The sequence below is a fragment of the Girardinichthys multiradiatus genome, chromosome 10 (genome assembly GCF_021462225.1).
Source record: "Girardinichthys multiradiatus isolate DD_20200921_A chromosome 10, DD_fGirMul_XY1, whole genome shotgun sequence".
NCBI lineage: Eukaryota > Metazoa > Chordata > Actinopteri > Cyprinodontiformes > Goodeidae > Girardinichthys > Girardinichthys multiradiatus.
The window spans coordinates 26,973,656-27,000,905 of record NC_061803.1 but is presented as its reverse complement, the minus strand read 5'-3'; the positions used below and the strand labels follow the sequence as shown (position 1 = coordinate 27,000,905).

General features: G+C 41.5%; 1 protein-coding gene across 10 annotated transcripts in view; it reads right to left on the bottom strand.

Moving 5' to 3' along the window:
• cacna1g (calcium channel, voltage-dependent, T type, alpha 1G subunit) overlaps nt 1-27,250 on the bottom strand; it is a 413,040-nt gene that overhangs the window by 99,594 nt on the left and 286,196 nt on the right. For all 10 annotated transcript variants that reach the window (XM_047377396.1, XM_047377397.1, XM_047377395.1 and 7 more), the window contains 6 exons: nt 21,863-21,956; nt 21,076-21,257; nt 20,298-20,633; nt 14,127-14,306; nt 11,920-12,020; nt 73-196 (listed from right to left, as the gene is read on the bottom strand). In XM_047377396.1, coding sequence (XP_047233352.1) covers nt 73-196; nt 11,920-12,020; nt 14,127-14,306; nt 20,298-20,633; nt 21,076-21,257; nt 21,863-21,956 — 1,017 coding nt within the window. The remainder of the gene's footprint in view (nt 1-72; nt 197-11,919; nt 12,021-14,126; nt 14,307-20,297; nt 20,634-21,075; nt 21,258-21,862; nt 21,957-27,250) is intronic.

Genomic DNA, 27,250 nt, shown 5'->3' with positions numbered 1-27,250 from the left:
CTCTCCCTGTGCATCACTGAAGGCTGACTGCAGGCAAGACTGGAACTCAACAGAAGAAGTTGTGACACTCACAGCACTGCCGGGCTTGATGCAAGGCCTCTCCATGGCGATGGTGATGCAGTTGAGGAAGATGATCACCAGCACAACATGGTCAAACATCTTGTGAGTGATGATCTTATTGCACAGGATTCGGAACCTGGGGAATACACGGAAACAAAAAACTTAAATTACACTGGAGAAGTACTCAACATCCAGCATAAACACATAAATAGATATGAAAAAAGGACAAAAGAGCTCCTAATGGTTTTGTGTTTTATTTAATCTGTTGTGTGTATTAAACTTAGTCTTCCTAGTTTCCAAAGAAGAGCACTGGGTATTGGGATGTACATGAGGACATTGGGAAACCGTGACCAATGTAAAAATAAACATTCCAAACTATATCCTAGCACGACAATGACACTGATGACAGTCGATCAAAAGTGAAGTATTGAAAAATAATAAAAGATAAAAGACAATGAGTTGTTGTAGCACTTCATAGTTACGTATATACCCAAACCAATGAAATTAATTGAAGGTGTAAAATACTGAACATGGTAAAATTGAGTGCCGTAAAAACCAACATGTGATGAATTTCGCCTAATCGGATCAAAGCGGTTCAAATCAGATTTGGCTGAGCTCTGGCAGCAATGGCGGATGATGGTGGCAAAAGTAAAAAATGTAAGTAGTACACTTTCATTGACCCCAAATAAACTTTTAAGCTGTTTTTAGGTGAGAATGTAGGTTTGTTGAACTCATATCTACTTGGTTTTATAAGATTCCACTTAATTTAAACGCAGAACCTCTTTAAAAAAAAAGAGATTCTGCATTTCTCGGTGGCACCTCGCTTCGGCAGCTGTCAGCCAAACAAGCAGTGTTCCTCCCCTCTTCTGGAGAATGTGCCTGATTCCCGGCTCATCGTTTTGAACCTACCACTGGGTTTAACTACTGGATGGAAGAGTGGAACCCACATTCGTAATTGTCTTTTTCCTTGTTTCCCTGGAAATAAACCTTTGAAATGTTTTACTCTTGTTTGTATACTGGACTCTTTTGAATAATAGGCTACTGCCTAAACCACAGGTACACCCTGGACAGGTCGTCAATCCATCGCCGGACAACAGAGAGACACAAAACCATGCACACACTCATTCATACCTAAGGGCAATTTAAAGAGACCAATTAACCTAACAGCAATTTTTTTGGACTGTGGGAGGAAGCCGGAGAACCCGGTGAGAACCCACGCATGCACAAGTAGAACATGCAAAGTCCATGCAGAAAGACCCCTGGCCGGGAGTCGAACCCAGGACCTTCTTGCTGCAAGGCAACAGCGCTACCAACTGCGTACGAACACCGTGTAGCCCATACTTGATTGCTCAGGATGGCTGTGGGCAGGAAGGATCTCCTGTAGCGGTCTGTCTTACAGCAGATCTAAAGAAGCCTTTGACACTGTTGCTGTACGATAGTCTCATGAAGAGGATGCTCAGGGTTCTCCATCCTTCTTTGCACAATGATCTCCAGAGGTTCCAGAGGAGTCTACAGAACAGAGCCAGCCTTCTTTATTAACCTGTTGAGCTTTTTTAGGTCCCTGGCTCTAATGCTGCTACCCCAGGAGATGATGGCAGAAGAGATATAATTCTCCACAACAGACTTGCAGAAGATATGGGGCATCTTGCTGCAAACACCGAAGGCCTAAGCTTCCTTAAGAAGTACAGTCTGCTCTGTTCCTTCCAGTAGATTACTTCACAGTTGCATCTCCACTTCAGTCTGTTGTCCAGGTGAACACCAGGGTATATAAACTCCTCCACTTCTTCTCCCATAATGGAAATACAGGGGTTGGACAATGAAACTGAAACACCTGTCATTTTAGTGTGGGAGGTTTCATGGCTAAATTGGACCAGCCTGGTAGCCAGTCTTCATTGATTGCACATTGCACCAGTAAGAGCAGAGTGTGAAGATTCAATTAGCAGGGTAAGAGCACAGTTTTGCTCAAAATATTGAAATGCACACAACATTATGGGTGACATACCAGAGTTCAAAAGAGGACAAATTGTTGGTGCACATCTGGCTGGCGCATCTGTGACCAAGACAGCAAGTCGTTGTGATGTATCAAGAGCCACGGTATCCAGGGTAATGTCAGCATACCACCAAGAACGACGAAGAGGAAGCTGTCTGAAAGGGATGTTCGGGTGCTAACCCGGATTGTATCCAAAAAACATAAAACCACGGCTGCCCAAATCACGGCAGAATTAAATGTGCACCTCAACTCTCCTGTTTCCACCAGAACTGTCCGTCAGGAGCTCCACAGGGTCAATATACACGGCCAGGCTGTTATAGCCAAACCTTTGGTCACTCATGCCAATGCCAAACGTCGGTTTCAATGGTGCAAGGAGCGCTAGAGGTGAAACATGTATTGTTCTCTGATGAGTCCACCTTTACTGTTTTCCAAACATCCGGGAGAGTTACGGTGTGGAGAAGCCCCAAAGAAGCGTACCACCCAGACTGTTGCATGCCCATAGAGAAGCATGGGGGTGGATCAGTGATGGTTTGGGCTACCATATCATGGCATTCCCTTGGCCCAATACTTGTGCTAGATGGGCGCGTCACTGCCAAGGACTATTGAACCATTCTTGGGGACCATGTGCATCCAATGGTTCAAACATTGTATCCTGAAGGCGGTGACGTGTATCAGGATGACAATGCACCAATACACACAGCAAGACTGGTGAAAGATTGGTTTGATGAACATGAAAGTGAAGTTGAACATCTCCCATGGCCTGCAGAGTCACCAGATCTAAATATTATTGAGCCACTTTGGGGTGTTTTGGAGGAGCGAGTCAGGAAACGTTTTCCTCCACCAGTATCACGTAGTGACCTGGCCACTATCCTGCAAGAAGAATGGCTTAAAATCCCTCTGACCACTGTGCAGGACTTGTATATGTCATTCCCAAGACAAATTGATGCTGTATTGGCCGCAAAAGGAGGCCCTACACCATGCTAATAAATTATTGTGGTCTAAAACCAGGTGTTTCAGTTTCATTGTCCAACTCCTGTAAGTGTCTGACCTATTCTTGTTTCTCTTAAAATCTACTATCATCTCCTTTGTTTAATTCCCATTCAAAATTAAATGATTGTTTCCACACCATGCCACAAAGCAGCTAAAAGTACATTTACAAGCCAATAAATCATGAAATACACTCACCGGCCACTTTATTAGGTACACCTTGCTAGTACCGGGTTGGACCCCCTTTTGCCTTCAGAACTGCCTTAATCCTCCATGGCATAGATTCAACAAGGTACTGGAAAAATTCCTCAGAGAGTTTGGTCCATATTGACATAATAGCATAACACAGATGCTGCAGATTTGTCAGCTGCACATCCATGATGCGAATCTCCCGTTCCACCACATCTCAAAGGTGCTCTATTGGATTGAGATCTGGTGACTGTGGAGGCCATTTGAGTTCAGTGAACTCATTGTCATGTTCAAGAAACCAGTCTGAGATGATTCGTGCTTTATGACATGGCGCGTTATCCTGCTGGAAGTAACCATCAGAAGATGGGTACACTGTGTTCATAAAGGGATGGACATGGTCAGCAACAATACTCAGGTAAGCTGTGGCGTTGACACGATGCTCAGTTGGTACTAAGGGGCCCAAAGTGTGCCAAGAAAATATCCCTCACACCATTACACCACCACCACCAGCCTGAACCGTTGATACAAGGCAGGATGGATCCATGCTTTCATGTTGTTGATGCCAAATTCTGACACTACCATCCGAATGTCGCAACTGCAAACGATACTCATCAGACCAGGCAACGTTTTTCCAATCTTCTATTGTCCAATTTTGGTGAGCTTGTGCAAATTGTAGCCTCAGTTTCCTGTTCTTAGCTGACAGAAGTGGCACCTGGTGTAGTCTTCTGCTACTGTAGCCCATCCGCCTCAAGGTACGACGTGTTGTGCGTTCAGAGATACTCTTCTGCATGCCTTGGTTCTAACGAGTGGTTATTTGAGTTACTGTTGCCTTTCTATCAGCTCCAACCAGTCTGGCCATTCTCCTCTGACCTCTGGCATCAATAAGGCATTTGCGCCCACAGAACTGACACTCACTGGATATTTTCTCTTTTTCTGACCAATCTCTGTAAACTCTAGAGATGGTAGTGCATGAAAATCCCAGTAGATCAGCAGTTTCTAAAATACTCAGACCAGCCTGTATGGCACCAACAACCATGCCATGTTCAAAGTCACTTAAATCACCTTTCTTCCCCAGTCTCACACTAGGTTTGAACGGCAGCAGATCGTCTTGACCATGTCTACATGCCTAAATGCATTGAGTTGCTGCCATGTGATTGGCTGATTAGAAATTTGCATTAACAAGCAGTTGGACAGGTGTACCTAATAAAGTGGCTGGTGAGTTTATATGCCCTCTTTACACTGGATTAGGAACACACAATAGCCTCTGTGACCCGTTCATGTTTTGCTAAATCATGGCGAAATTGGGTAACCTCCTTCAACCTTACTAAAGGAGTTTGCACTATGGTCTTTGAACTTGCTAAAAAGTTCTTTTTTTTTCGGGTATATTACCATGCTGTTACTGCCAAGGGTATCACATATGTACTAAAATGTTTGTTTAATCTTGTTACATTCTGCAAAATTGCCTGAAAAAATGGGAGGTTTCTGTGACTCCACCATCAGCTTCAGCCTTACTGTGGAGCTCAAAACAGGAAATACCATCACTATTTTCATTGGCTTATGAGCATGTTTTCGGTACATAGTGCTGTGCTTCACTTAGCAACCCTTCTCTGTGCACAGACCTTGGCGGGTGCAACCACAAGGAAGCATCCACACAAAATGCTAAACTTGTTTATTTTTTTACTGAAGTTTATATTTTAAATCAAGCTGTGACTAATGTAAAATTATAAACCCTGTGAGCAGCTCCCTACACTTCTTCCTCTTCCTCCTCCTCATTGCTGTAAGCAATGCCACATCTAAGATAATGCATTATCTTATATAGGCTGAAACACAAAATGTACAATTCAAACTGTAGTCTGGAAAAACTCACAACTTTGTTCAGACCCCTAACTACCTGGCTTCAATTTCAGAGAGCTCAACACATACTGAGTTATTTGTACCTGAGCCTAGTGCAATGTTAATTATGAAGTGTGGTTTCTTCATCCTAGCTGCTTGGGAAGACCATTTTAGTTGAAGGCAACAGTACAGGAGGACATGGCATACATTTTTCCCAAAAGCTTAACTTTTCCCAAAAACATAACTTAGAGTGCTGCCAGCCTGGATATAAGTAGTTTGTAGCCTTTGCATTAAACCAGTATAGCTAGTCCAGCTTCTCTGAAAACCAAGTCATTTAAGTGTGCAATATCTCCATTAAGTGGATTTACTCCCACTATGCTCCACCATGCTCCTCCGTGCTCCTCCCAGGACCCAAATATGCTTCACCCTTGAATCATTAATAACATTAATGCAAAGATCTACACACCTTTCTCTACATGTTACACGCTGTGTAACATACTTCTGGTACATTAAACCTTACAGAGAGGAGATACCTTTTTTACCATGTTAGATGTTGCTACAAAAATGACTGCCAACATATTTGGAAAGTGAAAGGTTTTAGGACACATATGCACATCATAATATCTGGGATGTTAAAGGCCAAATTATAACTCTGAAGTTAGAATGTTTAGGAGCCTACCCTGGCATGCAATCCAACCTGGACTGCATCCAACTTTGATGTTCTGTCACACGTGGGTTGTTTTACAACTGCGTTTTTTGCTGATGTCAGGGTTTCCTTCATGGACATGTGCCATCAAAACCCACTTTTAAACAGGTTTAAACAGGTTTGATGAACAACACATTTCTTTTTATCCTGGTATTACAGGAACCTTAAATTAGAAATTTGTAGTAATTTTATTAACTTCTTAAAGTAAATCCCTCACACTTTCATGTGATTTAACACAAAACAGAGTAAAAAATGCTTAATCAATTTTAGCAGCACATCTGATTTGATTACTATGAGATGGATGAATGAACAATATTTTATAGACATTACGTCCTGCTGAAGATTGTTATTAAACTAATTTAAGCCTAAAGTCTTATTTTCCTTTTTTAAGTGCTTCCACATACTTGTTTTATTTTGATAATTTTTTATTGGTAAATTACAATTCTTCCAGCTGAATGTAGGATCCATATCAACTTTGTGATCTGATAAAACAGTTTTACTGGGCAAATATTGCAGTGGTTACAGTATTGGAATATACATTCTCGTTAAACTTTATATGAATATTTAAGAGGAGAGAGACTAAGGTGGAATGAAAACATGGAAACAATCCAAACACAAATCTCTGTTAATTCAATAAATTTTCTTTATAATATGAATTACAGTCCCATTCTGCAGAAGGAGATTTATTTAAACATACTTTATAAACGATGAATGAGCTCACTGACAATAAGCCAAGTAGTGTTGTCTAGATTCTCTAATGAACAAGTGTAGATTTAGGGGTTCATTAGTTAGGCTTGACTTTCATTAAAAAGGTTGGCTGGCTTTAAACTGAAACATTCAGGGAGTGACTGCTCTATGCGATGGTGTCAGGGATTAAACTGGGAATCAAATGAGATTTGAATGCTCATATGGGTATGACCATGCAGCAGAGGCATTATAATGTGAGGCTCATATTTGGATTTTTGCCTTTATTTGGTAACACAGACATTGTTTCACCACTCACAGAGTCTGCATGCATGTGTGTGTTTGTTGTCTCACTGTGCCTTTTCATACATTAGTAATATCCGCATGACAGAGGCTTGATTATACAGAATTTATGTGTTTTTCTCAAGTGGCAGAAGACTCCATCTCTTCCACCGAGGCTTAAAGGGCAAATATCTGGAAGTGAACTTTAACAGCAAACAGCTCCACCTCAAAACTCCCAAACACACTCAGACATATACACACATTCACATAAAAAAAATGGAAGGAGCTCATCTCAATGCTAAAAAAAACTAAACAACTGTCACTGTATGCTCAGGCAAAAATAACACTCAGATTTATTAAAAAAAACAAGTCACGTCACGTGCTGGGATGCTCATGAGAGAAATATTCTGACTCCCTCCCCAGAACCCCCCCCCCCGATGGTATTTACTGACCTTTGGAGTTGTCCGTCACCAGAGCAAATGCTCCTGAATGACAGCTGGCATAAATGTATTTCATATCATGCTTTTCAGACAGCATTAAGTATATCCTAAGTCATGAGAAGAATTTGACATTTGACAGCTACTGTAACTTTTAAAAACTCGAGATGTGCCAATCTTATCCCAGGTAATGGGTCAGGGTCTTGATCTTTGCTTTTTTACATGATTGGTGTTGCAGTTGAAAAACTCAACTCCCAATCCCACAGATTTGTGCAGTTGTATATGTCACACAGCAAATTGTAAACAATCAGCCTATTTTCCATTAAAAAGTTGCAAAACTACTGTATATCATAGGCAACGAACATTTATCAATCAAAAATCTTGTTTTTTTTCCTCTAGAATCTAAGTGGGTTTTTTATCCTACACAGTGATGTTTGATATTGAAAGAGGGACTGTATTGACTGCTGGGTTTAGAAATGTAAAGCTCTCAGTATTGGAGAGAGAGAGCTATGCGGAAAGTAGCTGAAACACTTCTCATTAACCATTACAAAGTTCAAAGCAAAGCACTAAGTCCATGAAGTTTGTTTAATGATAAGACAATTTTTAATGCCTAGTGTGTTTAAGTTTGGCCCATGTAAAAACAAAAGGTAAAACAGAGTGCTGAGTTTTATGATAGATTTTTTTATCTTTTTTTTGTTTACACACAATTAACTGGAACCCTATAGAAATACATGACTAACCAAAAATGAAGTGCTCATGTCAAAACAGAGTAAACAGAGACTAAGAGCTTCCAAACCCGTGGTTCACACTGTTAAGAAGTGGACTGAGGAATCAAAGCAGACGCTACAGGCCTGCTTTGAATGCACAAACTGGACTGTTTTTGAAAGTTCAGTCACTGCCTTAAACCAACTAACTGATGTGTTGACATCATACATCAGTTTCTGTGAGGACATGTGTGTGCAGACCAAGACCTTCTGCACCTTTGGGAACAACAAGCCATGGTTTACTCCACACCTCAGGAATCTGTGCAAGGACAAGGAAGCTCACAGCAGTGGAGATTAGGCACAGTACAGGCAGGCCAGGAACAGACTAACAAAAGAGATCAAAGCAGCCAAGAGAAGCTACAGTGAGAAGCTAAAGAACAGCCTTTCTACTGGTGATACTTCGGCTGTATGGACTGGTCTGAGAAACCTGACTGCCTACAGGAGCCCCTCCACCCATCCTGAACAGAACCTTCGCCTGGCCAACTGTCTGAATGGCTTCTACTGCAGAAATGACAGGAAGCCGTTCACGCCTCAAATCATCTCCTCCACATCCCATTCAGGAACAAATTCGACCTGTAAAACAACCAACCCCCTACCTTCAGATCCTCTGCGTGCACTAAAGATCTCTGAGAAAGACGTAAATAGGCTCTTTCAGCGCATGAAAACAAAGAAAGCTGGAGGACCTGATAACGTCTCCCATCATACCTGAAATCCTTCGCAATCAACTCGCCCCGATCTTCACCTGGATCTTCAACAAGTCACTAGAGACGTGTGAGGTCCCCTCCTGCTTCAAACGATCCACCATCATCCCAGTGCCCAAGAAACCCACCATCCTAGGATTAAATGACTACAGGCCTGTAGCCCTGATGTCTGTGGTCATGAAATTATTTGAGCGTCTGGTGTTGAACACCTGAAAGACATCACAGGCCCCCTGCTGGACCCCCTGCAATTTGCTTACCGAGCAAAGAGGTTGGCAGATGATGCTGTTAACTTAGGTCTACACTTCATCCTGCAACACCTCGACCACCCAGGAACGTACGCCAGGATCCTGTTTGTAGACTTCAGCTCGGCCTTCAACACCATCATACCAGACATCCTCCACCAGAAGCTCACCCAGCTCAACATCCCAGCCTCCACTTGTCAGTGGATCAACAGCTTCCTGACGGAACGATAGCAGCAGGTGAGACTGGAGAGCATCCTCTCCCGAACCAGATCAATAAATACTGGTGCCCCCCAGGGGTGTGTTCTATCCCCACTCCTCTATTCCCTGTACACAAATGACTGTACCTCATCGGACTCATCCGTGAAACTCCTGAAGTTTGCAGATGACACCACTGTCATTGGTTAGATCCAGGACGGTGATGAGTCTGCATACAGACAGGAGGTGGATCAGCTGATACTCTGGTGTTGTCAGAACTACCTTGAACTAAACCCACACAAGACTGTGGAAATGGTGGTGGACCTTCAGAGAACACCACCCATATACACCCCCCTCACCATCCTCAACAACACTGTGTCAGCTGTGGACCACTTCAGGTTCTCAGGAACCACCATCTCTGAGGACCTGAGATGGTCTTCACACATAGACACTGTTCGAAAGAAGGTCCAGGAGAGACTGTACTTCCTGAGGCAACTCAAGAAGTACAACCTTCCACAGGAGCTACTGCTCATCTTCTACACTGCCATCATTCAGTCTGTCCTGTCTTCATCCATCTCAGTGTGGTTTGGCTCATCCACAAAACAGGACAGGTCCAGACTGCAACGAATAACCAGGACTGCAGAGAGAATAATCAGGACTGACCTTGCCTCCATCCAGGACTTATACAGGTCAAGGGTCAAGAAAAGAGCTGCAAAAATCTCTGCAGACCCCACACACCCTGCACATAAACTGTTTAGAGTTTTACCTTCAGGCCGCCGCTACAGAGACAGTTTCTTCCCCCATGCTGTTTCTCTGTTGAACATTTAATAGAGTACCAAACAACAGCATCCAGATGTTGCATATGCACCTTTTTATTTATATATCTGTATATTTGTATATTTTATATATGTGTACTCTTTAATGCAAAAAACAAAAGCCAGAGAACAAAGTGTACCGGTGTCAAATTCCTTGTTTGTATGTACGAACTTGACAATAAAGCTGATATATACAGGTGTTGGACAAAGAAACTGAAACACCTGGTTTTAGACCAAAATAATTTATTAGTATGGTGTAGGGCCTCCTTTTGTGGCCAATACAGCGTCAATTCATCTTGGGAATGAAGTCCTGCACAGTGGTCAGAGGGATTTTAAGCCATTCTTCTTGCAGGATAGTGGCCAGGTCACTATGTGATCCTGGTGGAGGAAAACATTTCCTGACTCACTCCTCCAAAACACCCCAAAGTGGCTCAATAATATTTAGATCTGGTGACTGTGCAGGCCATGGGAGATGTTCAACTTCACTTTCATGTTCATCAAACCAATCTTTCACCAGTCTTGCTGTGTGTATTGGTGCATTGTCATCCTGATACACGGCACCGCCTTCAGGATACAATGTTTGAACCATTGGATGCACATGGTCCTCAAGAATGGTTCGGTAGTCCTTGGCAGTGATGTGCCCATCTAGCACAAGTATTGGGCCAAGGGAATGCCATGATACGGCAGCCCAAACCATCACTGATCCACCCCCATTCTTCACTCTGGGCATGCAACAGTCTGGGTGGTACGCTTCTTTGGGGCTTCTCCACACCGTAACTCTCCTGGATGTGGGGAAAACAGTAAAGGTGGACTCATCAGAGAACAAAACATGTTTCACATTGTCCACAACCCAAGATTTGTGCTCCTTGCACCAATGAAACCGACGTTTGGCATTGGCATGAGTGACCAAAGGTTTGGCTATAGCAGCCCGGCCGTGTATATTGACCCTGTGGAGCTCCCGACGGACAGTTCTGGTGGAAACAGGAGAGTTGAGGTGCACATTTAATTCTGCCGTGATTTGGGCAGCCGTGGTTTTATGTTTTTTGGATACAATCCGGGTTAGCACCCGAACATCCCTTTCAGACAGCTTCCTCTTGCACCCACAGTTAATCCTGTTGGATGTGGTTCGTCCTTCTTGGTGGTATGCTGACATTACCCTGGATACCGTGGCTCTTGATACATGAAAAAGACTTGCTGTCTTGGATCACAGATGCGCCAGCCAGATGTGCACCAACAATTTGTCCTCTTTTGAACTCTGGTATGTCACCCATAATGTTGTGTGCATTTCAATATTTTGAGCAAAACTGTGCTCTTACCCTGCTAATTGAACCTTCACACTCTGCTCTTACTGGTGCAATGTGCAATCAATGAAGACTAGCTACCAGGCTGGTCCAATTTAGCCATGAAACCTCCCACACTAAAATGACAGGTGTTTCAGTTTCATTGTCCAACCCCTGTATATATATATATATATATATATATATATGTAACTCATTGTCTTTTTTGGTCTTTGAGTTCATTGTAAAGGTTTTGAAAAAGATAATTGATATGTACAGATCAAAGCTGCAAAGGGGAGACAAAATGAAGGTAGGGGGGTGCAGGGCAGAGGAGTGTAGATTCTGCTCATGGCTGAGACAACAAGCTGCACTCGGTGGGCAAAATTCCCTTCCTCCCTCTGCCGCTGCTTACTCACTCCTGATAAAGCAGAAGTATGCACATTAAAGAAACTTCTGAAGTTTGAGTGTGGGAGGGAATAGGAGTTGATATAAATAGGGAGGAAGAAAACTGATACATTCGTGTAGCGGGAAAATGGCTTTAGAGTCAGCACTATGGAATGTCAGTTAAATATAGTGATAAAAAACCTTTTTCTGGTCAACTGGATAATTTAATTTAATTTGTACATATCAGTCAGCTGGTTACTTTTCTCTGTGACAAAATTCTAAGAGCTTTCCTGTCATAATGTTGTTACTGATAAAAATCTGCAAGACTCAATGAAAAAATAGAAGTGTGGAAAAAACCTGATGTGAGCTGTACCTTGACTCTGGGGGGAACAGGTAGAGAGACCATGTATCTCTCTGCCGACACCATTCTGGCTGCTTTTTCTCCATCCATCGGAGTATCCTGTCAAAACGGCTCTGCACGATGGAAAAAGTGTACAGAATATGCATTATCCAGATGTCCAAAACTTCGTATTGGCTAAGATAAAATTATGAATAAGAACACAAACTATATCACTTCAAAGATTAATGGATCAGAACACAACTTGAAATAATTTAAATGCTATTTCAAATTATTAGCATCATATGATCTTTGACACTGTCCAAACCTCCTACTTTTATAAGAAATTTGAAGTTAGGTTGCATCTATGTGCTGCCTATGAGATGTAATCAGATAAAAAACCATAAGAAAGTGTGAGCACCTCTATGAAGTGCAAACTTTTGGGAGATGCTGCTCTGAAGTATTCAGGTGTGAAAGAAAAAATGAAAAGTATTATTAAGAGAAGTATTAGAGAAGTTTTTCTCAACGACAGGGATTCCCTTCCAAAGAAAAGTACAATGGTGTCTTGTTTCCATGTCATGCAAACAACAAATTATTGCTGTCGTGGTGATGGGGCAAGATAAAACAAAGCAAATATGACCTGCCTGGTAAACAGGTGATCTTAAAATGTCAAGTAATAAGACAAGATGCCATGAAAGTCAACAAAAATCAGAATAACATATTTTATGCCAAGTAGAGATGCTTTTTTATGAGCATTAAACAGGCAATAATTGTGCAACTGTGTAATGCAAGAAGCAGTGTTAGTTGACTGAATAAACATTTTAATGACTCAGAAGGAGGTGTTGAAAGCACCATTCAGTGACATAAGTATTTTGAAAACCATCTTTTGTGGGGTCCCCACTTCATGTTTTGCCAGTTGAGCTGACAAAAGGACAATGTTTGGCACTAATGGCTTTCCATACCTCTCTGTTTTGATCCGCCAAGAAATGATACATAGCAGGGATGAAGTTTACTTTCTCAATAGAGAAAATTGTTTCTTGCACAATATCAGGGACAAGCTGTAAGAGTGATAATAATGTATAAACCCTTACTCTTTCCATTACTGTTACATTGACATGCTAGCACATAAATGTTGTGAGGAGGAGGAGGAACAAGCTGGAGAGGTATGATTCCGATCCGGTAATACATCCATGGGGACCCGGTCAGATACACCGAGACACTCCATCTCCTCCAGCAACAAAGGCGAGGGTAAAATCTCAACCCCCTCTCCATACATAGCTTGTAGCGTCTCCTCTTGCTGCTTTATCCACATCTTAAGTTCTTTAGCTCTGTCTGCTTGGTCCTGTTTATGGCTGGTTCCTAATATCACGTTCTTGGTTTGGATCGGACCAAAGTGCAGATAAGAGCTTGGCAGCCGCATGATGAGAGGCAGACTTTTCTTTCATTAAAGATCTCCGAAACGTAACATAATCCAACAAGTACAAACATGAGTCGAGCCAAAAACGTACATGTGTACATAGTTCTGTAATGTAGCAAAACTGAGCATAAACAAGGGTAGTGAACGAGGAATAGTGACAGAGGAACCAGCGGGGATCAAAGAACACAGACCAACTAATATACAGGGAGAAAACAAAGGCAGGTAATCACAGGAACTAAGAACAGGTGTGGCAAGGAGACATGGAGGCATAAGGGACAGGTGGAACTAATTAACAATAAAGGAAACCATAGACCTAAGAACGGTTAATACAAAAACACAAACCAATTCCAAGGATGTCATACCATGACAATATCAGCGCAGACACCTTTTATCAGCTTTCAAGAATGGAGGTGGCAAGACAATGATTTGGACTTGTTTTGCACCTATAAGATTGAAGGAAATTGTAGTCATTTTCTGATGGGGATATACAGAAAGCGCTTACTTTTAGTTAACACTAAATGGAATAGAAAATTTGCTAAACCCTGGGGGGAGGGGGCAGCTAAAGTTTATGTACAGATAATGTTTCAGCAGGTTTTTACTTCTGAAAGAGAGTAAAAGATAATCTGTGATCTTCTTCTGATTATTGCAAAATCTGTAATAAAAAAGCTACAGATTTTGATAGATTGGCTGAAATTTCAGATATGAGAAGTCATTTTTAAAATATATCAAAGTGAGTTCAAATTCTTTATGAAAAAAAGGATCTCCAACATCTTAGGAGGGCAATGTTTGTCTATAAAGATAATTGCAGGCATGCACATATACTAACCAGGTTGACCTCGTCCTCCACATTCTCGTCTTCAGTATTTTCCTCCAGAAATACATTAGTTGGGCTGAGGGCTGATGGAGATCCCTTCCCATTACAGTCGCTGTGTTCTGGAGGTTGTAAATGACCCAGGGAAGGGGGTCTGGAGCTGTGCATGCTGGCTGAGCGATACAGGTAGGGCACCTACATGGATGGAATAAAAGGTGTAAGAAAATGTCCAGATACATTTTTATTTGCAGATCTATGTACTTCTAAAAGGAAAGTATAGTCAGAGCTAAACAGTCAAGTTCAAAGCATTGCCAGTATTACATTTAGTGACTGTGAAGTGCATAATTGAAAAGAGAAAGCAAACTGACGAAATGGTAATAAAAAATCTGATAAGTGTAGCATGTTATTTTCTGCCCCCTCTGAGTCAATACTTTGAAATACGTTTGAAGGTGTGGCCCATTGTTTTTGCTTTGGAAAATTACTCAAGTTCAGTCATATTTAGATGGAGAGAGGCAGAGAACATCAATTGTCAAGTCCAGTTCCAGAATCTCAATTGAAGCATTTGTATATCTTTGCTCTCCTATCTGCTCTTTAACTGGGCCATTCTAATACAGGTCCTTCTCAAAAAATTAGCATATTGTGATAAAGTTCATTATTTTCCATAATGTCATGATGAAAATTTAACCTTCATATATTTTAGATTCATTGCACAATAACTGAAATATTTCAGGTCTTTTATAGTCTTAATACAGATGATTTTGGCATACAGCTCATGAAAACCCAAAATTCCTATCTCACAAAATTAGCATATTATTAAAAGGGTCTCTAAACGAGCTATGAACCTAATCATCTGAATCAACGAGTTAACTCTAAACACCTGCAAAAGATTCCTGAGGCCTTTAAAACTCCCAGCCTGGTTTATCACTCAAAACCCCAATCATGGGTAAGACTGCCGACCTGTCTGCTGTCCAGAAGGCCACTATTGACACCCTCAAGCAAGAGGGTAAGACACAGAAAGACATTTCTGAACAAATAGGCTGTTCCCAGAGTGCTGTATCAAGGCACCTCAGTGGGAAGTCTGTGGGAAGGAAAAAGTGTGGCAGAAAACGCTGCACAACAAGAAGAGGTGACCGGACCCTGAGGAAGATTGTGGAGAAGGGCCGATTCCAGACCTTGGGGGACCTGCGGAAGCAGTGGACTGAGTCTGGAGTAGAAACATCCAGAGCCACCGTGCACAGGCGTGTGCAGGAAATGGGCTACAGGTGCCGCATTCCCCAGACCTGGGCTACAGAGAAGCAGCACTGGACTGTTGCTCAGTGGTCCAAAGTACTTTTTTCGGATGAAAGCAAATTCTGCATGTCATTCGGAAATCAAGGTGCCAGAGTCTGGAGGAAGACTGGGGAGAAGGAAATGCCAAAATGCCAGAAGTCCAGTGTCAAGTACCCACAGTCAGTGATGGTCTGGGGTGCCTTGTCAGCTGCTGGTGTTGGTCCACTGTGTTTTATCAAGGGCAGGGTAAATGCAGCTAGCTATCAGGAGATTTTGGAGCACTTCATGCTTCCATCTGCTGAAAAGCTTTATGGAGATGAAGATTTCGTTTTTCAGCATGACCTGGCACCTGGTCACAGTGCCAAAACCACTGGTAAATGGTTTACTGACCATGGTATCACTGTGCTCAATTGGCCTGCCAACTCTCCTGACCTGAACCCCATAGAGAATCTGTGGGATATTGTGAAGAGAACGTTGAGAGACTCAAGACCCAACACTCTGGATGAGCTAAAGGCCGCTATCGAAGCATCCTGGGCCTCCATAAGACCTCAGCAGTGCCACAGGTTGATTGCCTCCATGCCACGCCGCATTGAAGCAGTCATTTCTGCAAAAGGATTCCCAACCAAGTATTGAGTGCATAACTGTACATGATTATTTGAAGGTTGACGTTTTTTGTATTAAAAACACTTTTTTTTATTGGTCGGATGAAATATGCTAATTTTGTGAGATAGGAATTTTGGGTTTTCATGAGTTGTATGCAAAAATCATCCGTATTAAGACAATAAAAGACCTGAAATATTTCAGTTAGTGTGCAATGAATCTAAAATATATGAATGTTAAATTTTCATCATTACATTATAGAAAATAATGAACTTTATCACAATATGCAAATGTTTTGAGAAGGACCTGTACATGAATGTGCTGTGATCTGAACCATTCCATTGTAGCTCTGGTTTGATAGTGAGGGTGATTGTCCTGCTGGTAGGTGAAACATCACACCAGTCTTTTGTAGCCTCTAATGGGTTTTCTTTCAGGATGGTCCTGTATTTACCTCCATCCAACTTCCTACTAACTGTGATCACCTTCCATGCCCCTCCTGAAGAAAAGCAACACCACAGCATGATGCTGCCAAAGCCATGTTTCAAGGTCGGGGTGCTGAATTCTGGGAGGTTTGCAGTGTTAGTTTTCTGCACATAGAGTGTTTTGCATGTAGGCCATCATCTAACCAGAGCACCTTCCACAATATATATATAGGGCTGCACGGTGGTGCAGTTATATGGCGCAGGATAACGCGCCATGTCATAAAGCACGAATCATCTCAGACTGGTATGTTGAACATGACAATGAGTTAACTGAACTCAAATGGCCTCCACAGTCACCAGCTCTCAATCCAATAGAGCACCTTTGGGATGTGGTGGAACGGGAGATTCGCATAATGGATGTGCAGCCGACAAATCTGCAGCATCTGTGTGATGCTATTATGTCAATATGGACCAAACTCTCAGAGGAATGTTTCCAGTACCTTGTTGAATATATGTCACAAAGGATTAAGGCAGTTCTGAAGACAAAAGGGGGTCCAACCCGGTACTAGCGAGGTGTACCTAAAAAAGTGGCCGGTGAGTGTATTTCATGATTTATTGGCTTGTAAATGTACTTTTAGCTGCTTTGTGGCATGGTGTGGAAACAATCATCTAATTTTGAATGGGAATTAAACAAAGGAGATGATTGTAGATTTTAAGAGAAACAAGAATAGGTCAGACACTTATTTCCATCAAGGGAGAAGAAGTGGAGGAGTTTATAGAGGTTCTTCTCAAAATAGCATAAAAGCATACAAAGCATATTGTGCTAAAGTTAATTATTTTCCATAATGTAATGATGAAAATTTAACATTCATATATTTTAGATTCATTGCACACTAACTGAAATATTTCAGGTCTTTTATTGTCTTAATACGGATGATTTTGGCATACAGCTCATGAAAACCCAAAATTCCTATCTCACAAAATTAGCATATTTCATCCGACCAATAAAAGAAAAGTGTTTTTAATACAAAAAACGTCAACCTTCAAATAATCATGTACAGTTATGCACTCAATACTTGGTCGGGAATCCTTTTGCAGAAATGATTGCTTCCATGCGGCATGGCATGGAGGCAATCAGCCTGTGGCACTGCTGAGGTCTTATGGAGGCCCAGGATGCTTCGATAGCGGCCTTTAGCTCATCCAGAGTGTTGGGTCTTGAGTCTCTCAACGTTCTCTTCACAAAATCCCACAGATTCGCTATGGGGTTCAGGTCAGGAGAGTTGGCAGGCCAATTGAGCACAGTGATACCATGGTCAGTAAACCATTTACCAGTGGTTTTGGCACTGTGAGCAGGTGCCAGGTTGTGCTAAAAAACGAAATCTTCATCTCCATAAAGCTTTTCAGCAGATGGAAGCATGAAGTGCTCCAAAATCTCCTGATAGCTAGCTGCATTGACCCTGCCCTTGATAAAACACAGTGGACCACCACCAGCAGCTGACACGGCACCCCAGACCATTACTGACTGTGGGTACTTGACACTGGACCTCTGGCATTTTGGCATTTCCTTCTCCCCAGTCTTCCTCCAGACTCTGGCACCTTGATTTCCGAATGACATGCATAATTTGCTTTCATCCGAAAAAAGTACTTTGGACCACTGAGCAACAGTCCAGTGCTGCTTCTCTGTAGCCCAGGTCAGGCGCTTCTGCCGCTGTTTCTGGTTCAAAAGTGGCTTGACCTGGGGAATGCGGCACCTGTAGCCCATTTCCTGCACACGCCTGTGCACGGTGGCTCTGGATGTTTCTACTTCAGACTCAGTCCACTGCTTCCGCAGGTCCCCCAAGGTCTGGAATCGGCCCTTCTCCACAATCTTCCTCAGGGTCCGGTCACCTCTTCTCGTTGTGCAGCGTTTTCTGCCACACTTTTTCCTTCCCACAGACTTCCCACTGAGGTGCCTTGATACAGTACTCTGGGAACAGCCTATTTGTTCAGAAATTTCTTTCTGTGTCTTACCCTCTTGCTTGAGGGTGTCAATAGTGGCCTTCTGGACAGCAGTCAGGTCGGCAGTCTTACCCATGATTGGGGTTTTGAGTGATGAACCAGGCTGGGAGTTTTAAAGGCCTCAGGAATCTTTTGCAGGTGTTTAGATTTAACTCGTTGATTCAGATGATTAGGTTCATAGCTCGTTTAGAGACCCTTTTAATGATATGCTAATTTTGTGAGATAGGAATTTTGGGTTTTCATTAGCTGTATGCCAAAATCATCTGCATTAAGACAATAAAAGACCTGAAATATTTCAGTTAGTGTGCAATGAATCTAAAATATATGAATGTTAAATTTTCATCATGACATTATGGAAAATAATGAACTTTATCGCAATATGCTAATATTTTGAGAAGGACTTGTATACCCTGGTGTTCACCTAGACAACAGACTGGATTGGAGATGCAACTGTGAAGTAATCTACAGGAAGGGACAGAGCAGACCGTACTTCTTGAGGAACCTTAGGCTTTCGGTGTTTGCAGCAAGATGCTGCATATCTTCTGCAAGTCTGTTGTGGAGAGTTATATCTCTTCTGCCATCATCTGCTGGGGTAGCAGGATTAGAGCCAGGGACCTAAAAAAGCTCAACAAGTTAATAAAGAAGGCTGGCTCTGTTCTGTAGACTCCTCTGGAACCTCTGGAGATCATTATGCAAAGAAGGATGGAGAACCCTGAGCATCCTCTTCATGAGACTGTCGTACAGCAACAGAGTGTCAAAGGCTTCTTTAGATTTGCTGTAAGACAGACCGCTATAGGAGATCCTTCCTGCCCACAGCCATCCTGAGCAATCAAGTATGGGCTACACGGTGTTGGTACGCAGTTGGTAGCATTGTTGCCTTACAGCGAGAAGGTCCTGAGTTTGATTCCTGGCCTGGGGTCTTTTTGCATGGAGTTTGCATGTTCTCGTGGGTTCTCACTGGGTACTCCGGCTTCTTCCCTCAGTCCAAAGACATGCCTGTAAGGTTAATTGGTCTCTCTAAATTGCCCTTAGGTGTATGAATGAGTATGTGCATGGTTGTTTGTGTGTTGATGGACTGGCGACCTGTCCAGGGTGTACCCCACCTCTCACCCATAGACTGCTGGAGATGGGCACCAGCTTCCCCGTGACCCACTATGGAATAAGCTGTAGAAAATGACTGAAAAAACTGTGTTTTATATTTTTATATCTAAAATGTCTTCATTGATGGCAAAGTGGTATCACACTTGACGAATAAAGTTGATCCTCATTCAGGCGAGGCCAATAAACACATTTGCATTTCATCATACAATGGCATAGCAAATAGTATTTATATCCTTCACAACAATCAATATAGAATATTTCATTGGCATTACTGCAATCAAAACCTTATATTTGCTGCCCAGCTTTTTGTGTGTTTCCACTGGTGTTTTAACTATTTGTTAGGTGATGAAGTCTAAGTCTTTGAGGCTGGAACACCTCCTTGCCATCACCCTAATCTTTCACAGTTTTATAACCCACCTCTGCTTTAAATTTTCCACAACATTCTACCTGACCTGTCTGCTGTGCTCCTTGGTCTTCATGATGCTGTTTGCTTTCTAGTGTTCTCTAACAAACTTCTGAGGCTTTCACAGAATAGCTTCATTTATACAGAGATAAATTGCAAACAGGTAGACTCTATTTACCAATTAGATTACTTCTGATGGTAACTAGTTGAAAATAGTAAGATACACTTTTCAGATTTTCAGTTGTAAAAAACTTACCAATGTACCACATTCCTCCCACGTTACTAAGATATGAGTATTTGTGGTTGTGTTCTTTTAAAATGAAAAAAAGTTCAAGGGGTATGAACACTGTCCTTGAAGCCTTATAAACCAAACAGATTCAAAAGCTGCTCTACCTGCAGTAAGGCTTCAGGGGGCAAATCCAGGGAGCTCCGGGTTTCTACAGACTCCATCCTCCTGTGCAATGGTCCTCTCTGAGCCTGTGACATTGAGTCTGTCCTGGTAAGGGATGTGTCATCTTCATCCATCAGTTCTCCCCCACCTTCGCCCCCACCATCTCCTTCTTCGGAGCTCGAGTCGCCCTCCCCAGACAAGAGAGATCGCCGCTCGACAGACTGCCGCTTCTGCCGCTTGTATGATGGCGCACGACTTAGGCTGTTCCAGCTGGACCTGCGGCTGGCCCAGCCACTGCCAGAGTTCCATTGGCCATGGGGAGAGGAGCGAGCACTAGTCTGTAGCAAGAGGAAGACAGTGATTCCAAGGAGAAAAGAAGAAAAATCTTAACTGCATTGTCTTTCACTGGTTTTTTGTGTGGTTGTTTTGCAATTAGGGGAAGGTGACATTGATAGAGCTGCTCTACAAAGTGATAATCTGAATTGTGACTCACATTGATTGCTTGACATGAGCCCATGGAAGATTTGGATTTAATCTCTAAAGTTTTGTTTTTGATTATCACAGTGTCAGATAAAGTGGAGGTTACAGCCATAAGTAGATGGCCATATTGATATAATACATTAATCATCATTGATCATTACGATTACTACACAGCACCAAGAAACACACTCAATTCAGACACTGCTGGTAAAGCCAGGAGCCAGATGAGGCAATATCTCACAGCTAAGGTTTTATCACACAAGAAAACTGCCAAGGGTTGGTTAAACTAGCAATACTTACAGGTGATTTATCATAGCAGACTGGGTCCATGGAGACATTGCTGCCTTGACGGGATTCATATCCCAGGAGAGGATCGCCTGCCATGGGCAACTTGGGGACAGGCATTGGCGTGGCAGCGGTGTGGGTAATGAGTGGTGGAGACAGACTGGTCTTCATTTCCACATGACCATTTACAGGCACTACTGTTAAGATGGATGGAGATAGGAGAATAGGAGGGGTCAATGAGAACATGAGGAAGTTCAGATAAAGCTGGCACATTTAGAAAAAATGCCAGAGTTTTATTTTTATTTTCAGAAAGAGCAGGACTTCAACATGGAAAATTTGTACTTATAGGGAAACATGAATATTTCAGCACACCATCAATCCCATAAGAGTGGAAGGGAATATGTTTGGCAGCAACATCGATACAACACAATAAGGGAAATGCAACTTTAGCAATACAAATATTTCCTTTGTCATTTAGCAATAGCTTGGAAGATATCAAAATGGGCCTTCTATAGGGACCTGAAGAATGGAAGGAGAGTTGGTAAAGTGCATCTGGATGTTGCTTTTATTACTGCTCACTTTGCTTTTTAGGTTGCATGAAAAGCAATAGACAGCCAGAGATGCACCCCCTAAGTTTGGTCAAGAACAGGAGACCACAAACATACAGCAAGTATGGAATATTTGAGCTATACTTTAAAGAAACAGGATGTCAACTAAATAACAAAGTTTTACCATACACATAGTGCAAGTTTTATGTAATGTAATGTAGGATCTGTATGTGTTACCCCTGATGATGCCTTACCTGTGGATGATGATAAATCCTTTTTGCTGCCATTGACATCTTCCATACTTCGTGCAACTGAATCGATCTCTGAACCGGTTTTAGAAGTATCCCCCTTGTGAAATAAATGAACAAAGTATTACAGAGCAGAACTTGTTAAATTGTCAACCCTCAGTAGTGTTTAAAATCTAATTATTACCACAAAGTGAAATGGATGTATTTATTTATACAAAACATCCAACAGATTTAGGTTTGTTTCCTAAACTTGTGCATTTAATTGTAGTATTTAAGCCTAAGTGATGTCTAAATCAATTCGAGCATTTGTAATACCTTAGCTTCCAAGAAGCTGTGATACCGGACTCTAACCCTAAAGGTGCCATGCCTAACACTTAGTGTGAAAAGTTTATGTCTAAACCTAACCAAGTAGCTGTGATGCCTAACTCTGAGAAGGTGTAATGTCTAAACCTTACTGTGTAGTAGTGATGCCTAAGTGATGCCTAAGCCATTCCAGGTAATTGTGATACCTCACCCTAAAGATGCTGTCAAACTGTTGGCTATTTTGACATGAAAAACACACATAATATGGGGAATAACAGTGAGAAAATGAAAGTACTTTTGTGCAACTTTAAGTCATGTGATGTTCTTTAAGTATGTGTGCTACTTTTGATGTACTCCCGTTTAGCTTAGTGTGTGTATACTGAGAATCTAATTGGGTGGAACTCACTGTTCTGCTACTACATCGTTGGGTACGTTACTGTTCTGTGTTGTTCTGTGTTGTCACAATTAACCAACCATCACGGGGTGCCTTCAGTTTCACTTACAGGTTACAGCATCCAGCCTGCCCAGGTGAGTTGAATGCCTGCACATCATAGCATAAAATCATGTGATGTTTGTCATGTGATGGGTCGTTGCTGTGATGTTTGCATGCCAGATGGTTTAGTGTGATGTGTGGTTTACATGGCATGTAGGGGCTTCAGCATTCATGTGGAAAGATTTTTGGACATATCCAAAATACAAATCTGACTTATTCTGTGGCCAAACTGTGTATGCTATAGTTTTAGTGGCCAGGAAAGCAATGTGGGAGTGTTATTTTCTTGTGGCATAATGTCGTCCAACACCATTAAATTGAAAGGCTGATCAGCAAATGATTAATAACTAAGCAGCATTGATGCCTAAACCTAACTGAGTGGTTATGTTTGAGTTACAATGGTCAGATATGAACAGTGTTATGCTATCATGCTACAGAACAGTTTAGGTCTCAATTTCTTGTGACTGTACCTGTTAAAAGTATTTTCTGGTGAATATTAACCTATCATTTAACCTGTCCTTCTTCTCTCTCTGAATCCTTTCCCATGCTTCTTTTCTAGGTATTTCTAGGCATCTCTTATATATACACATTTCCTCTCTCAAACCAGTGGGAATAAAAAAGAAAAATGTGCAGATATTCTCTTTGTATTTGTTTCGCCTCACTGGTGTCTGCAGGTAATATTAAAAAGGAGAGAGGGCGCCAGGTGGATGCCGTATTAATGAAATGCCGACCCAGTGAGTCAGACCTCTGTGGTAACAAAGAGAATAAACAGTAGGTGGAAAAGCCTCTGGACCAAACCACCATGCACCACCTTCTGAACAGACAAATTACTTTCTTGACACTTGAGCTGAAAAGAAAAAGTGGGAATGGATATACTGCATATTGTATTGCTTTCACCGGCATTCCCGGTTTTCCATTCTTGTGACCCCATCTGCATTTTCTTCCCAACAATTTATGCCACTACATCGTACCCCCATCTGATTTGCTTGACCTGTGAAGCATAGGGGAAATTATGTAGCAAGAGTGGATGCTAATGAACTAGCGAGCCAATCAACTCAAGGGCCACTTGAACTCTATTATGGTTTCTGTGATCATGGATTTACATATTTTAGAGGCTTTCTTGCTACATACACAGGTATTTAGGTATTGTATTTATTTTCTCCATCGGAATAACAATACCTGCTTCTTTATTATGTTTCTCGATTATGTTTAATTTTCTTTGAGTGGTTCTGTGAGGTTGTTACAAGTGTTCAAAAAAAGATATAAGGTATCAAATTTTTTGTTTTAAAAAAAAACATCTCTTATTGTCCTCAAGTCCTGGGCCTGAGTTAATAGTTATTCTGGCTATGTACACGTAAGCCAACAGTTAATTCCTTCATTTTTTCAAGTCCAGTGGACAGCAGCGGTAGCAGCTCTTTATACCAACAATTGAATACAAAAATATGAACATATGATTCTTCTTTCTAATGCAAAATAATTAGAAACTTATTTACCCAGGAATCTATAGTTATTTTCTAAAGTATCCAGTAATGTAAAAATGTGAAACGCAGGGCAAAACAACATGTGTTACCCTGTCTATGGAAACATTAACAGCATGGAATAAAATACTATTTGCTTGAACTATGTTTGAGACCTTATTAATTTTTCATCAGAATCCAAATTTCTGATTCATTAATTTATTCTACTTATTATTATTACAAATGTTTTGGATTGAAATGAATACGATACAATTACACTGTGCAATTAATCTATTTTTAAGTTAAAAATGACACGCCTTATTTACTTCTTTTTATTTGGACTTTTTTGGAGAAGTATATCTTTGCATTCAAAAGAATTATTTCTCAAGTCCACTTTAAAAACTAATAAGTTTGGCTCTGACAAAGTTTCCCATTTCTATGGTTTTAAAAAAACTTGAACTTAATTTTAGTACTACACGATAGGTTTAAAACAAATCACTGGCAGACCAACATATAGGTTATAACACAGTAATAGACATGTTGCAACAAATACTTCTTCAGCTAAAAACTACAACTAGAACATTGAGTGATAGCCTCTCCAATAGCCCTAAAATCCAGGATAATTTAAAGGTATGTTCAAAAAAAGACCTTTGCTTGCAAAGTTAGTGAAAACTGTTTTTGCAGGCATGGATCTCTATTAATGTTTCAAGTTCATCACAAATAACAGAGAAAACACATCCTGTGAAATGTCTACTGATTATATTTCTCCTATCCTGTGGCTTTTATCTCTTTTGGTCTGTTTTATCAATGTAGGGAGATGAAAAGGTAAAGAGGTAAATTGGAGTAAGAAGCAAGCTCCAAGGGATTTATGTTTTAATATTAGCCTTGCTTTTTACTTAATACACCTTATACAGTGTTATATGGTCTTAACACCCAAGTGCATCATCCACAATTAACTGTCTGCTCAGAAGGCAAGACAAAGCAAGTTTATTGATATAGCACATTTCAGCAACATGACAATTCAAAGCACTTTACATGATGAAAAAAGGTACTTTGCAGTAAGGAAAAACATAATGTATTTTGCAGTTGCATGATAAAGGATAGTGAAAAATAGTAAAGAACAGTAAAGAAAACTTAAATTAATGAATTTTAATATTTTAGGGCTGTACGAATCCCCTGTTACAAAATCCAATGTTTTAGCCCATTGAATGATGCACTTGGTGCTTTTTGGTCCATATTTTTCGTAACATAAAATCAAACGTTTCTTCTTGGGGAAGAGGCAATTCCTTAGAACTCTTCTGGCCCATTACACGTCTGGGTAATGGGGTAAAATTCTGTCAAAACCTCTGGACTAAGAATCTGAGCCTTCTCTGTGCTCTGTAACCTTCCCCTTAACCATTGTTAGGAGTGCCCAGCCCGGTCCGCCAGGGAGGGGTCTTCTGCAGTGAACTGCTTCTCACTGCACACAGATATCAACCTCATTTAGTTCAAAGGTAGAAAATCCCACATCACATTTGTCCCAAATAGAAAACTTTATTATAATTTTAAACTTTTAATCTTATTAGCAGGACCTTTAAACTTATACAGGTCCTTCTCAAAATATTAGCATATTGTGATAAAGTTCATTATTTTCCATAATGTCATGATGAAAATTTAACATTCATATATTTTAGATTCATTGCACACTAACTGAAATATTTCAGGTCTTTTATTGTCTTAATACGGATGATTTTGGCATACAGCTCATGAAAACCCAAAATTCCTATCTCACAAAATTAGCATATTTCATCCGACCAATAAAAGAAAAGTGTTTTTAATACAAAAAACGTCAACCTTCAAATAATCATATACAGTTATGCACTCAATACTTGGTTGGGAATCCTTTTGCAGAAATGACTGCTTCAATGCAGCGTGGCATGGAGGCAATCAGCCTGTGGCACTGCTGAGGTCTTATGGAGGCCCAGGATGCTTCGATAGCGGCCTTTAGCTCATCCAGAGAGTTGGGTCTTGAGTCTCTCAACGTTCTCTTCACAATATCCCACAGATTCTCTATGGGGTTCAGGTCAGGAGAGTTAGCAGGCCAATTGAGCACAGTGATACCATGGTCAGTAAACCATTTACCAGTGGTTTTGGCACTGTGAGCAGGTGCCAGGTCGTGATGAAAAATGAAATCTTCATCTCCATAAAGCTTTTCAGCAGATGGAAGCATGAAGTGCTCCAAAATCTCCTGATAGCTAGCTGCATTGACCCTGCCCTTGATAAAACACAGTGGACCAACACCAGCAGCTGACACGGCACCCCAGACCATCACTGACTGTGGGTACTTGACACTGGACTTCTGGCATTTTGGCATTTCCTTCTCTCCAGTCTTCCTCCAGACTCTGGCACCTTGATTTCTGAATGACATGCAGAATTTGCTTTCATCCGAAAAAAGTACTTTGGACCACTGAGCAACAGTCCAGTGCTGCTTCTCTGTAGCCCAGGTCAGGCGCTTCTGCCGCTGTTTCTGGTTCAAAAGTGGCTTGACCTGGGGAATGCGGCACCTGTAGCCCATTTCCTGCACACGCCTGTGCACGGTGGCTCTGGATGTTTCTACTCCAGACTCAGTCCACTGCTTCCGCAGGTCCCCCAAGGTCTGGAATCGGCCCTTCTCCACAATCTTCCTCAGGGTCCGGTCACCTCTTCTTGTTGTGCAGCGTTTTCTGCCACACTTTTTCCTTCCCACAGACTTCCCACTGAGGTGCCTTGATACAGCACTCTGGGAACAGCCTATTCGTTCAGAAATTTCTTTCTGTGTCTTACCCTCTTGCTTGAGGGTGTCAATAGTGGCCTTCTGGACAGCAGTCAGGTCGGCAGTCTTACCCATGATTGGGGTTTTGAGTGATGAACCAGGCTGGGAGTTTTAAAGGCCTCAGGAATCTTTTGCAGGTGTTTAGAGTTAACTCGTTGATTCAGATGATTAGGTTCATAGCTCGTTTAGAGACTCTTTTAATGATATGCTAATTTTGTGAGATAGGAATTTTGGGTTTTCATGAGCTGTATGCCAAAATCATCCGTATTAAGACAATAAAAGACCTGAAATATTTCAGTTAGTGTGCAATGAATCTAAAATATATGAATGTTAAATTTTCATCATGACATTAT